Source organism: Mus pahari, chromosome 5 (genome assembly GCF_900095145.1).
Source record: "Mus pahari chromosome 5, PAHARI_EIJ_v1.1, whole genome shotgun sequence".
NCBI classification, from domain to species: Eukaryota; Metazoa; Chordata; class Mammalia; order Rodentia; family Muridae; genus Mus; species Mus pahari.
This window is the reverse complement of record NC_034594.1, coordinates 140,642,817-140,656,621: the sequence shown is the minus strand read 5'-3', so window position 1 is coordinate 140,656,621 and position 13,805 is coordinate 140,642,817. Positions and strand designations below refer to the sequence as shown.

The following is a 13,805-nucleotide window of genomic DNA, read 5'->3' as shown; positions in this document are numbered from 1 at the left end:
CTCCCTCTCCCTCTTCCCCCTCCCTCCCCCTTTTCCCCCAGCTCCTACCCTACAACTATTTTTCTTTCCTTAGCTTTCATCAGTCCATGCTCCAGTCAATAGACCTTGGTCACCTTTTTTTTTTTTTTTAATTTCAGTCACATTTTTTTTTGATATATGCTAAAAATCTATTGGTTTGTTTCTCCCATGACCCCCAACAAAAATAGGCACATATACCTGAATCCATCTGAAATGCCTCTGATAACTGTCTTCTCCCCAGGCTCCCCCAAAGAGCCCTGCATCCCTATGAGTGCTGCTCCGAGTGTGGTCCTCAGAAAGCAGCATCGGCAGCATCAGTAATACCAGCAGCACATCACCTGTGGCCTATGAGAAATATGGACTCCTGAGTCTTATACCAGCTCTGTATCCAAATCTTTGCGAGCAGGTTCTGGGATCTGCTTTCACGAGCCATCTGTGAATGCTTAACTCTGAAAAGCACCGTTCTACACACTCACAGCTACAAATGTAACTCCATTTGAATATCCAGATGGGGCTTTTGTCCCGGAACACTAAACTCATGTATCTTACTTCCCACTGGATTTTGCCGTGGCTCTGCCCATAGGCTCTTGAAACATAACATGTTTGAGATGTAAATCAAACAGTCCCCAGAAAACCTATTATTCTTTCTATGTTGTCTGACTCATGCTACCTCATCCGTATGCATCCCTAGAGCCCGACACATATTAGGCCTTTAGTCTGTGACAGTTGAGTATTAATTAATGAAATGTGGACTCTACGTATTATCTGAGGTAGAGGATACTGCTATGTAGACACTATAGGAAATGCCCTGATCTACCTAACATCTTCCCAAAAACCTCAGGTCTCTTCTCATTTAAACAGGAAATCCTTCCTGCAACCTTCCCCCCCCCCCCATCTTCCTTTCTTGTGTCATTCCCTTTCTTCTTGGAAGGGTCCCCTAAATTACCTTCATCATTTCTGTCTTTTTTCCAGTCACTTTTCAAACACGTACCTACCTTTTCCCTCCCTCCCTGTTGCACATATAAATCAATAACCAGTGATAATTATGATTGATTCATATGCACGGTGAAACTTAGATCAAGCAAAATTTGAATTTCAAAGTGCACTTAGACGTGGCATCGTCCTGAACCGGGCTCAGAAGCGCACACTTCCTTCCCCCCCCCCCCCCCCCCCCGGTTTAACTGTTTCTCTGCATTTGCAACAAATAAAGCAGTTTATTATTGAATTTTGTTCTTTCTTGTTTACTAATATTGCACTGGTACAGTTTGATTTTTGTAACAAAGGCTTGGCATTTCTGCTACTGTGTCAGCCACATAGGCCTTTGAAGGATAGCGAGGCCTTTGAAGTGTTGGCTTTGTTGAATGCATTCACAACTAAATGTAGTTTTTTTTTTTGTTTTGTTTTGTTTTATTATTATTACTTTACATTTTCTTTATCTGCCATTGTTAGTGAAGTGTAGGGTGGGAGTTATAAGTGAGGTGTGTTATATGTGTGGTCAATTTGTTCTTCCCTTATCTGCTTTCATAGCTTGTTGCGTAACTAAAGAAAAGCCACAACAGTGTGGTCCGGAATCACCTCCAGAACATAGGGTGTTTTTAGACATTCCTCCCCAAGGCGAGACTCGTGGGGTAAATGTCAATGTATGTCCTGACTCCTTTCTGGTAAGAGTCTTTGTCTAAACGGAGAAGTACCAACTGGAGCCAAGACAGCTGCTGTGAGCCACAGGAAGGAAATAAATTAACAAAAGAAAGTAAATTAGGTTTATCGTGCTCATTGGCTTTGAACATTTAAAAGCAGGAATTCAAAGTAATAATTAGCTGTATGAGTCAGTTGTTTGTTTTTTTTTTTCATACATAAGATCAAGCTTTGTACAACATAATCAGTAAATTTATATTGCTAAATTGTGCAGCACAATACAGTTAAGACTCAAAAGTTCATATTAAGGTCATTTAATTTCTAAAATTTTGAATTAATGAATGCATGGAAGCATCCGCATGTTGTTATAGATTCATGTGGACATTTTAAAAGTCTGTGCATTTCGATTGCACAGTGTCAGAACAAAGCATGCTGGGCATTGGTGGCGCAGTCCTTTAATCCCAGCTCTCAGGAGGCAGAGACAGGCGGATTTCTGAGTTCGAGGCCAGCCTGGTCTACAGACTGAGTTCCAGGACAGCCAGGGCTACACAGAGAAACCCTGTCTTCAAATATAAATAAATAAATAAATAAATAAAACAAGCATTTCTCCTAATACATTTATTATTTAAATGTCATAAATTAGGAAATAAGCAGATTTAAAATACTTGTTCTAAATCGGAAATCCTAGCATTGGTGTGCAAGTCTTGCACAGGGGCATCGTATTCACAGTGGTCTTGTGGAATTTTAGCGAACCCATAGTAGGTAGTTGGTCCTCTTTAAGATCTTACTTTTGCTTCACTGGGGGTGAGATCACATTATCCGGCCCCATCTCTCCATCCCTTCAGGGACCCTTCTGTTTCTCCACAATGTCTTCTGATGGCTGAAGAGCTAATTCTCTTTTCTTCTCTCCTGCTGCTCTAGGTATCAAACTGGTTTGGAAATAAGCGAATCCGGTACAAGAAGAACATAGGTAAATTTCAAGAGGAAGCCAATATTTATGCTGCCAAAACGGCTGTCACAGCCACCAATGTGTCAGCCCATGGAAGCCAAGCTAACTCGCCCTCTACTCCCAACTCAGCGGGTTAGTTTCCTCTTTGATTTGGGGGGATTATTCTCCATTTGTGTATTCGTTTTCTCTACTTTGAGATTTTATTTTAATGCTTATGCGTTTTGACTCATCGATTTATACTGCAATTATCATTTGTTGTCAGTGACAATTTGGGTTTTTTAATCTTTTCATATCCAAAGAACAGTGTGCTCTTTAAGGTGGGGCTGTCTGCAAGTTTGCATTGTAATGCATATGTTTAACTTAAAATCGAGGTACATTGTTTGGATTTAATGAGACCTCTAAAATGACTGATAAAATTTAACACTTAGGCAGTTCCTTTGGATTCTCCTATGATGTTTTCATCCTCGTTTATCTTGCTGTCCCCATCGTGTCTGGGTCATATGCTGGTGTGTATCCGAGGCAGGGGATATTCTTCTAGGAAAGGTCTCATTGGCAAATTCCAATCTCCAGGGCCAGGCTACAATATTTCCTAGAAGCTGATTAGAGATATTATTCTTTATCATTTTCTTTGATTGGTCTTCCTTATGTAAACTCTCAGGAAAAATTACAAGCTATTAAGCCAAACCTCTCCGATTCTAGTGTTCATACTGGAACCTCAATCATATGCCTTGGGTCTAAGATTGATTTTCGTGAACAGGCATTGTACACTAAATTCAGACTTTAAGCTGGCATAGAAGTACATTTTTAGAAATGCCCTGCTCTGTTACTTCTGAACCTCCGTGATGCCAATAAAAAGTCAGTAATATATGAAGTATAACCTCTATGACTGTATGCTGCAGGAAACATGTGGATACTTCTGGAGGGGAGAAAGGGAAAACAAGAGTTTCCTTATTTAATATGTTTAGTATCAGAAGTCATCCTGCTCTATAACAGACAAAACACATTTATTTGGAATGTGGAATGTCTTTCTAAGTCCGGTGTTAGCAACAATATACTAGAAAACCCAAACATATTAACTCATAATGTGGTTGCAAATATGATTTCTGAGATTTCTATAGAGTATATATGATGACATTGACCTCAGTGTCTGGTTGTTTACTTTGTGCTATACGCTGCCTTTGTAACTGGATTCCTTAAGGCACCACACACTTTTCTTCTGTGAGCTTCTCCATGCATTAATTTGTTATCATTGGGGTCTCCAAGTCCCTGGGCTATACTACCATGGCCTTCTATTGTTTAATTAGAATCAGGCATGAGGAGAGCCCTTGGCTTTGTAAACATTGGCATCATAAGACGCTGTTTAATTTGATCCAGTTTTATGTTTTTCAGCTATTAAGGTCAGGCTGCCCTGAACAATGCTTTTGAAGGTTCTGTTGGTTCTGTTGTTGTTGTTGTTGGCCATTGTGGCTCTTCCTCATTGTGGTATGATTGATAAAAAGGTCCAGGCTAACAGGCCCAATAACCACAGTTTCCTCTTTCCCTATCTGGTTGATTATTGAAGGTTTCAAACCCAGCATCGCAAGTGCTAGGCAGACATTCTCACTTATCTCTTTGGAAGAAGTATAATTCTGTCAATATTAGCAAAAATGCACTCAACAGTCCTGCAGAGGTTATCATAATGCAAAACAGATATCAAAATGACTTTTTCCCTGTCCCAGATATATCTGCATCACAGATGGCTTAGCATGATTTATGACTAGTCCTTAGAAGGGCCCTGTGGGCTCCCTTCATTACTAAATCCATAACTATTTTTCTTTCCTAAAGCCCTTAAAAAGAGAAAAGTAAGCATTTTAACCCCCACTCTGTGTTTAAGAATTATGTTGGCTCTTATGGAATGTCAGTCTGATTACAGTTTTCTAAGGAATTTTCTGGTGGCTTAAACTTCATATAACTATTCTGAGCACAAAGTACATTATTATGGAAAACTTGAGCTAAGCCTTCCAGTTGTGCCTAAGTTATTGGAAATAATTTGCAGAGGAACCCTTTGTATTGTTCCCTTTCTAATACAGAGAGCAAAGAAAACACTATTGTTGATGTGCAATAGCATGGAATGTTAAAAGATAAATGTCTTAACGGGAAAAAAGTTATAAATGGGCTTTTCTGTATTTCCTTCAGCTTTTAACAGCCTAAATCACGGTGCAGATTGGAGGATAAGTGCTCAAACTTTTACATAGAGTGTTTATTACATTGTGTGCCATCTCTTCAGTAATTTCAAAGGAGAAATGGTAATGGAAAGAGATTGTAAATAAAAGGTTAATATATGAAAAGGTATTTGGGTGGATTTGGAAGTCAGGTACTTAGGACAGTTTTATATTCTCAATATGAAAATGGAAATTCTCCCAGGATCTTTGCTTACTTGACACGCTCATTTCCACTGCAGGAAAGGCAACATTGCCAATAAACCCTCTTCCTTCCCCTGGCTTTTGTGCAAGGAATAGCACTTGGGTGATTAGCAACCCACGCCTAAGCAGCTCTGTTTTTTTAGTAGACTCCCCCCCCCACACACACACCATTTACATGACCCCACTTCATAAAAATCACTTAGGACTCGGTGCTAGGAATTTCTAAGTATGGAGAGACTTTCAGCATCATTTATTGTGTCTTCCAGCAGAGGTGGACAAAGCTGATGCAGTAATGAGGAAGGATAAAAGGAATGAAGTTGGGAGTGTGGGAAATGAGAGAACCGAACGACAAAATTGTAAAAACCATTGGCTATAGCTCACTGGGAGACTCCATATAATGAGCTCTCAATTTCTCATGTTCAAACAAAAAGATGATAGAGGCATGAGTTGAGGACTCAGAACGAGGTAGACACTTGCTTGGAAGCAAGAGTGAAGCATGATTACATTCATATCTAATAAGATCTGTCCTCCTCTGTATCCCCAGCTGACATGGAAGTCTGACTGAATCAGGCTGGTCACTTCACCCATGGGAAACTTGGTTTTTTAGACTAGAGAAATTAAAGCAATATTTGCCAGGTAGCTTCTCATAAATCTATCCATAAATATATCCAGTGAGAATCCATGAGCTCATACTTTCAAAATCTTTCGAGTTTCTTAAGACAAACACATACCCTATCTTTGTTGAGTCATTAGTTCTCAACTAGGGGTGAGTATGCACCCCAGCAGGCATTCAGGAATATCTTAGAGATGGTTTTCATTGTCGTCGGCATCAATGGTGTTACTGACATGAATAGATAGAGATGGAGATCCACGTAACCATCCCACCAGGCATAAGATGCTCCCTACTCAAAGACTATCTAGCCGAAAGTGTCAAGCCTGCCAAGACTGGGACGTCATGCTTTCCGTTTAGATATTATTACATTTTATTATTAACTTAAATGGGGTTTATTGCATATTTGGGTGTTGTTTGTTTTGTATTGTTTTTCGGGAGTAATTTAGACTCCTAAAGACCATTTGAAATGAAAAGACTATCTTCAGGAACTTGCCTTATGAAAATGCATGTTAACACATTTCCAAGTCACAGTATTTGCCCAAGCAAATGCATTAGATTCCTGGGTGATCCATTACTTCTTCTCGGTTTAATTGAGTGCAGATGTCACTCCGTACACACCCCAAGTATCTGGGTGGCACTTGCCTTCATTCCTTAGCCAAATTCAGAACCTTTCAACTGCCAGGCACATCTTGAAGTATGCCGGTTTCTCCCCAGCTCCCTGCAGATAAAGTGACTGGGTGGCCTCAGCAAGTCGGCTAATATGCAGCTGTTCTTTGGGGATTCCACAGCACTGCTAAGGAAACACATTCACTTTCTGTCTGGGATGTATACGCTGCTCGGAAGGCTATCCATTCTTTCCAACTTTCAATGGTGGGCGAAGGACTCCTCTCCCCCCCCCCAACCACACCTTGATGCTTGTATAGACTTTATTGTGGTACTAGGAGCACCTGTTCTCTTCCATCCACTCCATCACTTGAGATTCTCAGCAGACAGTCAGAAGCCACGACATAGCTGCACAGAGACCATGAAATGCTGAAACAGCACAGCCAAGAGTGCAAGGGACTATTTCTGCAATTACTGCTCTGATACAAATGCATTTGTACACGAAGTGCATTTGTATGCGCATATTTATCCCTGTGTATATTACACAGTCAGACATATTTACAATTTATCTTTGCACATATATATATTTTTTAAATCATCTGTGTCAATTGCAGTGCACATCTTGTAGATGGCACACTCCACATCTGCATGCTTCTATGGATGCCATGATCCTTGGCATCAGGGTAGCCCTTTGGGGATTTCTCCTGTGGCACAGTTTGGGTAATGATTACCAATAGACCAATAGACCAATAGCATACAGTATGTGTGACTAGTACATGCTATCTGAGAATGGGCAAGAAATAAAGTACCTAGGTTTCAGACTCAGCACTTTGGGGTCAAGGAGCATAGGAAGTCTGATATCGTGAGCACAGCTGTTGTGTAGGTTTTTGGTTCTGATGCGCACAGAACAAGATGCGGATATTGCATTGGCTTTATTGTTTAGGCCTTGCACCTGTGACTACAGACATGATCTGAGGGGGCTACAACTCATATGTTGAAGTCTGGGTTGACTGTACAAGCACAAGAATGGGAACGGCAATTCATGCTGCTTCTTCCATGGTTGGGAGGAGGGGGGCGTTTCAAACACAAAGTGGAATGAAGTAATGGAAGGAAGTTCAGGTCAAAGTCTAAACTGCACATGACGAGATCTTACTCCTGTTTTTGATAAGATTGAATGTTTCTAATTCCTTCCAGATAAATTATATAGAAAAATACGTGCCAGACAAGATGCAGTCTGTTAGCAGATATTTCAGTCCCCTCTCAACCCATAAAGATAGCACTTCCTTTGCATGGAAAAGCAGGAATGAGAAGTAGGCTAGAGGGAGCAGCAGCATATGTAGAAATATAGTTACAGAGCTTCTTGCATGAGGATGCAGACTCCCCAGAACACAGGAAGATGGAGATAGTTCTTAACATGGGGTTGTTGCCAAGATTACAAACACCTGGTTCCTCTAAATGGCTCTTGCCGTTGACATGAGATGACACAGTAGACAGTTGTATATCAAGTGCCACGGCAGGGTGGAGAACACACTGCCTATTAAGTGGCTGTTCTCTGGGAGAAAAGAAAAGGTCTTCTCTTCCTGGCTGCAGATAGACAACTCTCTTGTGGAGCTCAGATCCCTGTCTTGGGAGAAGAGATAGAAAGCATCAAACAGGAGGCTGGGTGACTCCCCCATTGGTGGTGGCTGTCAGAAGAATCTCAGGGCAAGAAAGAGCACAGGGTTAGAAGTCACAGAGTGCAACTGACCTGGGTCCCTGAGGTCTCTCCTTTACCAGGCTAACGTCATGTTTTTAACCAAGCCTTGCACGCCGAGCTTTCTTTCCTATGCGCTGAGCTGCCCGCCGATTTCAGAGCTCTAATTAGCTTCGTAAGCCCTGGTTTTCAGAGTAAGCTTGGGCTAGGTTCATCCCATGGGAGCCTGTGTGGATGGACCTAAGGCCAACCAGATGGAACTTCCATCTCTGGCAGGTGAAAGCCCATGCTAAACTCTCCTTCTGGAGGCTGATTTTTAAAAATTCCTAGAGGCACTTCATGCATGCTTGAAAATTCTGAGCCAGTGTTCTGCTTCGTCTCTCTGTGCTCTGGCAACTGGTAGAAAGACTGGGCCGGTCTCACATAATCCTGCAGTCTTTGAGGTTTCCTGGGCTATCTCCACATAGCAAAGATGTTTACCTTATTTCTAGACATGGAGAGTATCTATACACCACAGGAGACATTCCCTCTATGTACTCTCCTTCTGTGTGATGCCCCCAATGTGCAAGATGAAGTCAGCAAAGCATATTTAGAATCCAGAAAAGGTACCCAGATGCTCTATGGTGATGGCAGAAATATCACTGGCCAGCCAGTATCGTTGACCATATTCTTCATCCTTTTGGCCTCATGGCCAACCCTAGACTATGAGAGGCATGAAGGAAAACCCCTAAGTAGATGGCACTAGAATTCAGTGCCCCCCTTTCAGCTTAAAATCACTAGCCGAAAGCAGTCTTAATGACAACTTGGAACGAGAGATCACTTCATGTAACAGCAACAGTGTGCACCCTCTTGCTTGCTCTGTTCTTCATGCTACTAACCCGGCTCTGTGGATGCTGTTTTTGTCTTACATTTGATTTGGGGGTTGCTTTGCATGTCATTCTCCTCTTGGCTGTTGGTTGCGGGGTTGATCCTTTTCCTTTCTGTGATTCAGGTGCCTCACTCTTTCCTTTCCAGGTTCTTCCAGTTCTTTTAACATGTCAAACTCTGGAGATTTGTTCATGAGCGTGCAGTCACTCAATGGGGATTCTTACCAAGGGGCCCAGGTTGGAGCCAACGTGCAATCACAGGTAGGGACCCAGCCAATATGCCACCAGGTGAATTCAGTAGAGTGTACCAGCCTTCAGTTTTCTCAGCATCCTGCTCCTGTCTGGACAGAGAGAAGGAAAGAGGAAAGAAAGGGAAAGGCAGGCAGGCAGTAGTCACACCAAATCAGAGTCAACCGAAACAGAACAAAGACAACCACTATCATAGGGGATGGTGCCCATGCTTTGGCTCTGGCTTGTCAGTCACACTAGGAAGGAAGGAAAGGAACAAACACAGAATGAGGTGAAGGAGGCCTGTGAGATGGGGGGAACTGGCGTCTCTGTTAATCATCAGAGGAAAAGGAATTTCAGCCCGTTATCTCTTCCACGTCTCCCTCTCATCTGTTGATGTCCCACCTTCAGGATTTGCTAACATAAAGAAGTCATCCAGGGTCAGGCAGATGCATTAGTATCCCCTGCTTTCATCTTCAGCTTTAAAATTACCAAAGCCAGCTTGACTTAACACATATACTTAGTCACCCTTGAGGTCAGTGGACTCGAGTTTCTGATGATAAGATTATATATGGAACCAAAAATATCAAGTCATGTGCCAAACCTCTGTGCTTCTTAGTGTAACCATCCACCTTCAAAACAGATACCTCAGGAAGCCAACCTGCTATCTCAGCATGAAGCGTGATCTGAGAGATTGAAGTCATATGCTCTGGGTCACAATGACTCGGGAAGATAGGAGCCACATCTACCTGTCTGACACATGGAACAGAAAACATTACATGCCTGGAATAGATAGCCGGCTGGTGACTCAGCCTCTTGCACAGGAAGCACTGCCTAGAATCAAATTTGAGATGATACAGGCAGGCTTTGGTCATGTGACTAAATGACTTACCATCATCAAAATCCTGATTTAAAAAAAAAAAAAAAAAAAAAAGCCTTGGGTCTTTATCCAGTTCCCTCTCTCTATGACATGGCTGTCCAAGACTAAAGAAATACCTTGACTTGAGTTGCATGGGATAATCTATAGGGAAGAAAAGTGGGGGTAGGAGACACTTCCGTCCTCTTCCCTCCATTCCCTATAGCTCCATAGCTCTGTGTCCCCTCACCCAGCGTTGTACAATCTGTCTCCATTTCAAGTTTCTTTTATTATTTTTACTGAACTCATAAGTGGCAATGGATTTGGCATCTGGGGGAGTCCCAGCCTCGTCCTTAGGACTTTCCCCCAGGAAGAACATCTTCAAAATGATTGCTTTACTGTGTGGCATGACCTGTCCGTAGCCTGTAAGAAGATGATGTGCTATAGCCCTTTCTCTCTCTGACTAATTGCCTTTCTGTTGTTGTTTCTCTGTCTAGGTGGATACCCTTCGCCATGTTATCAGCCAGACAGGAGGATACAGTGACGGACTCGCAGCCAGTCAGATGTACAGTCCGCAGGGCATCAGTGTAAGCAAACAAGGCTCCCCCAACCCTTTGTTTCTATTCTATCACTGTCAATTATTTCAAAGCCACAGGGCCCAGAATGCCACTTAGTAGGACTTGTCTTAGCTTTACAGTCACCTAGTTTCTTGTTTCTTTATCGGTCACGCCATCGGCAGCATCCTCCCCAAGAAAGAACGTAGCGATTGGGCAGGCTTCATGCAGGCAGCTGGCGTCTAGGGCTGTCACACGCAATCAGTGTTTGCATGGCACCTGCGGCCACATGCGTTCAGCTGAGAGGAGCTGCTAAACAGGTGACACCTAGTACAACAGTGGTAGGAAATGTCACCACAGGCTGGGGACCAGGGCACCTGGAGAAGAAAACCAGAGGCCCAAATCCATTGCATCCAGGTCTATGGCCATAAGAATAAAACACCCTTTTCCCAATCTGCCAATAGATGATTTTAAAAAATTGACACCAAGGCCTAGTATGTTGAAGGGACAGGGAGGGGGTGCGGACCATCTTCCACTTGTTCTTGGGTGCGCTGGCGGCTCCTGACTAGCATGAAAATTCATAGCGACAAGCTATGTCGCACAGAGTGAAATCGATCAGACAGACACAAGGAGAACCAAGTGTAGATTTGGGACAGCAATCCAACTTGATTTCTCAGATCAGCCGTCTGCTATCTCAGCAGCGATGACAGCAAGCTGAGACATGAGGGAAGCCTGGAAAAGGAGGTTGTTCTTTAGTTCAGGGGTGTTTTCCAGGCTTTTAGGAGTCACAGGAGACTCTGGTGGGATGACCGGCTTGGCATGGCTGAAGAAAGCGGAGCTTCAGTTGGTTGATGGAGAGCCATGCTATTGTTTGTTGCTGTTGGTATTGTTAAAATAAGTTAAGGAGTAGAAGGAAGGCAATATAGTCATGATTTGATAATGAGACCTCAGTCTATTCTAATTGAAGCATAATGTCTGTAAGGAGGTGGGAGGTGGCCCCTTCGACTCCGCATTGAGTCTTGTCACATTGAGTCTTGTCCTACCCAATTATGACAGATCTGGAAGGACTCAAAAGAAGAACAACTATCTCATCAGATGAAGCATAATTATTTTAGAAATGAGGAAGGTAGGGCTGATAGCTCCATCAGGAAAGTCCCTGCTATATGAGCACAAACATCTAAGGTTGTATCCATAGTGCCTGTGTAAAAAGTCATCTGGCCACACATCCGTAAACCCATCCCTGGGGAAGCAGAGGCAGGGAGGAGGCCCCTAGAGCTCTTTAGCCAGTGAGAGAGACTCAGTCTTAAGAAACGAAGGGAAAAGCAATGGAGGAAGGTACTGGACTTTAACCTTTGGCCTCACCACACGCAGACACTTGTACACATACCGACATGCACATCCCACAGCACCACATACACAAACTGCACACACACATAAGGAAGAAGAATTCTTATCCCGTGAAAGAGAAAGAGTAGGTGATACAGAACAGTTTTGATTTGGCCCTCACAGAGAGGAATCGGCTTCATCAGGAACAGTCTGAATAGGACAGGGTTTGTTCACTGAGTAGAAGCATCAGAGAAGTGGATTTCTGGTGCCTCTCTAAAACTGAAGGTTTCACATCGTTAAAGAGCCTCATACATGGCTTGGCTTGGTAAGGACATGGTAAAAGTAAGTCAGTCACTAGGTAGTAGTTTGTTTTTTTGGGGGGAGGGGACATCTATTGCTACTTTCAGTTAAGAATTCTCTCTCTCCTATTTTCAGGCAGAATCTCGCCTGAGTTCCTATCTTAACTACCTTTCTCTCTTGGCGAAGAAAGGCAAGGTCAGCCTGTCTTGTTGAATATACTTTCAAGAGTCATGCCATTTTCTAGAAAGGTCCAGAGAGGGGGTTCTCTCCATACTGTGCCTATGATAACAGTCATCATTGTTATCATTGTATTAGTGTTGGCGTGCTGGGAACCCTGCTTAGGAGAGCACAAGGTGCTCTCAAAGGGCCCGAGTGAAGGAAGAAGCTGGCTGGCTGGCTAGAGAATTAAGTGCACATGCATCTGTGTATGGCTGAGCGTTTATGAGATACTAGACTTCTCCAGAAATGATTTTGTGCATTAGATGAAAGAGAATATGAAGAATGTATAAGAAGTGGGAACAAAAATACAGATGTCTGGGGGGGGGGAGGGAGGGAACCTGAAGGAAGTCCTTATGAGTCAGTACAAAATGGGTCTGACAGTTTCTTATTTGGTATATTTTTAATCCCTAACTGCAGTACTATAGTAAGCAGTGCTTGATGGGGGGTGGGGGGCAGGAGACTTCCAGTATTGACCCTTATGCATCTGGTGGGCTGGAAATCATTTCTGAGATAGTGTAACAAACATGTGCGGACAATTATGTCTGATTACATAACCTCGGCACACACACAAAAGGACTAGAAACTCCATTTGAGCCACTCATGTGTACTAATTGTTTTTCCTGTAAATTGTGATAACTTCATTTCTGAGTCTTTAATATACAGGCTGAGTGCATCAAAGGACAGTGGTCATATGATATGTTGCTTCGGTGTCAATTTTTAAATGGGCCACCTACCGAAGACGAAGTGTGTTGTGGCAAGATGTATTTTTAGATGGTGGTATTAGAAGCTAGGGCCTAGGCATACACAGAGTAGGCTTCTAACTGCCAAGATAGAGAAAGAGAAAAAGGGAGGAGACAAAAGAGGAGACAGGGACAGGAATGAAAGATCTGAGCCAAAAAAGCAAAAATAAACAATCCCTAAACCCAAAGCAGCAATGGAACTCCCAGCTGGGATCTGGGTAGTATCTCATTTGATGGACGACATTTTCTGGGCACTATGCAGTTGCTTCCTGGCTGGGTTTCCACAGCGCCCATGTCTTAAATCCAGCTGCTGTCTATTTTTAAGTTGTGTAAAGTGTGGACTGCTGGCCTCGAACCGAGCTCAGAGCAATGGGACTATAAAGTTCTGGAGGTAGGGTCCTAGAATGGGGTGCTGGAGAGATGACAGCCTGTCTCAGTAACCCCAGGCATGCTTTGGGGGGGGGGGAATGAGGAGACAGGTAGAAAAGGGATGGGCTCAGGGTATGTTATGTCACATGAATAAGTGTGAAGTGCTTCACGTGTTAACTTTCTAGTTTGATCTTGTTTTCTCCTCTTTATGAACAGTTTTTCACAGTGAGTATTTCTTATTGAGGGTAGGATAGGGCACCATTCTGATGCAAAGACATGGATTTGAAATGGACTCAGAGTTATACAAGACCTCAAGACCCCCTGTTACCCACCATGAATGGTAAACTTCACTTCTTCAAACACTTTGTGTTTTCATATGACCACAGACAATTCTTGATACACATAGAGAGATTCTTTTTTTTTTTTTTTTTTTT

The 13,805-nt window shown here is 42.8% G+C and overlaps 1 protein-coding gene across 4 annotated transcripts in view; it reads left to right on the top strand.

Moving 5' to 3' along the window:
* The window catches only part of Pbx1 (PBX homeobox 1), a 312,314-nt gene that overhangs the window by 237,503 nt on the left and 61,006 nt on the right, over positions 1 to 13,805 (top strand). For 2 of the 4 annotated variants that reach the window (XM_021197268.2, XM_021197266.2), the window contains exons 6-8: positions 2,575 to 2,734; positions 8,928 to 9,040; positions 10,361 to 10,450. In XM_021197268.2, the coding sequence (XP_021052927.1) occupies positions 2,575 to 2,734; positions 8,928 to 9,040; positions 10,361 to 10,450 (363 nt within the window). The remainder of the gene's footprint in view (positions 1 to 2,574; positions 2,735 to 8,927; positions 9,041 to 10,360; positions 10,451 to 13,805) is intronic. The other 2 variants (XM_021197270.1, XM_021197269.2) reach the window with 1 other exon arrangement.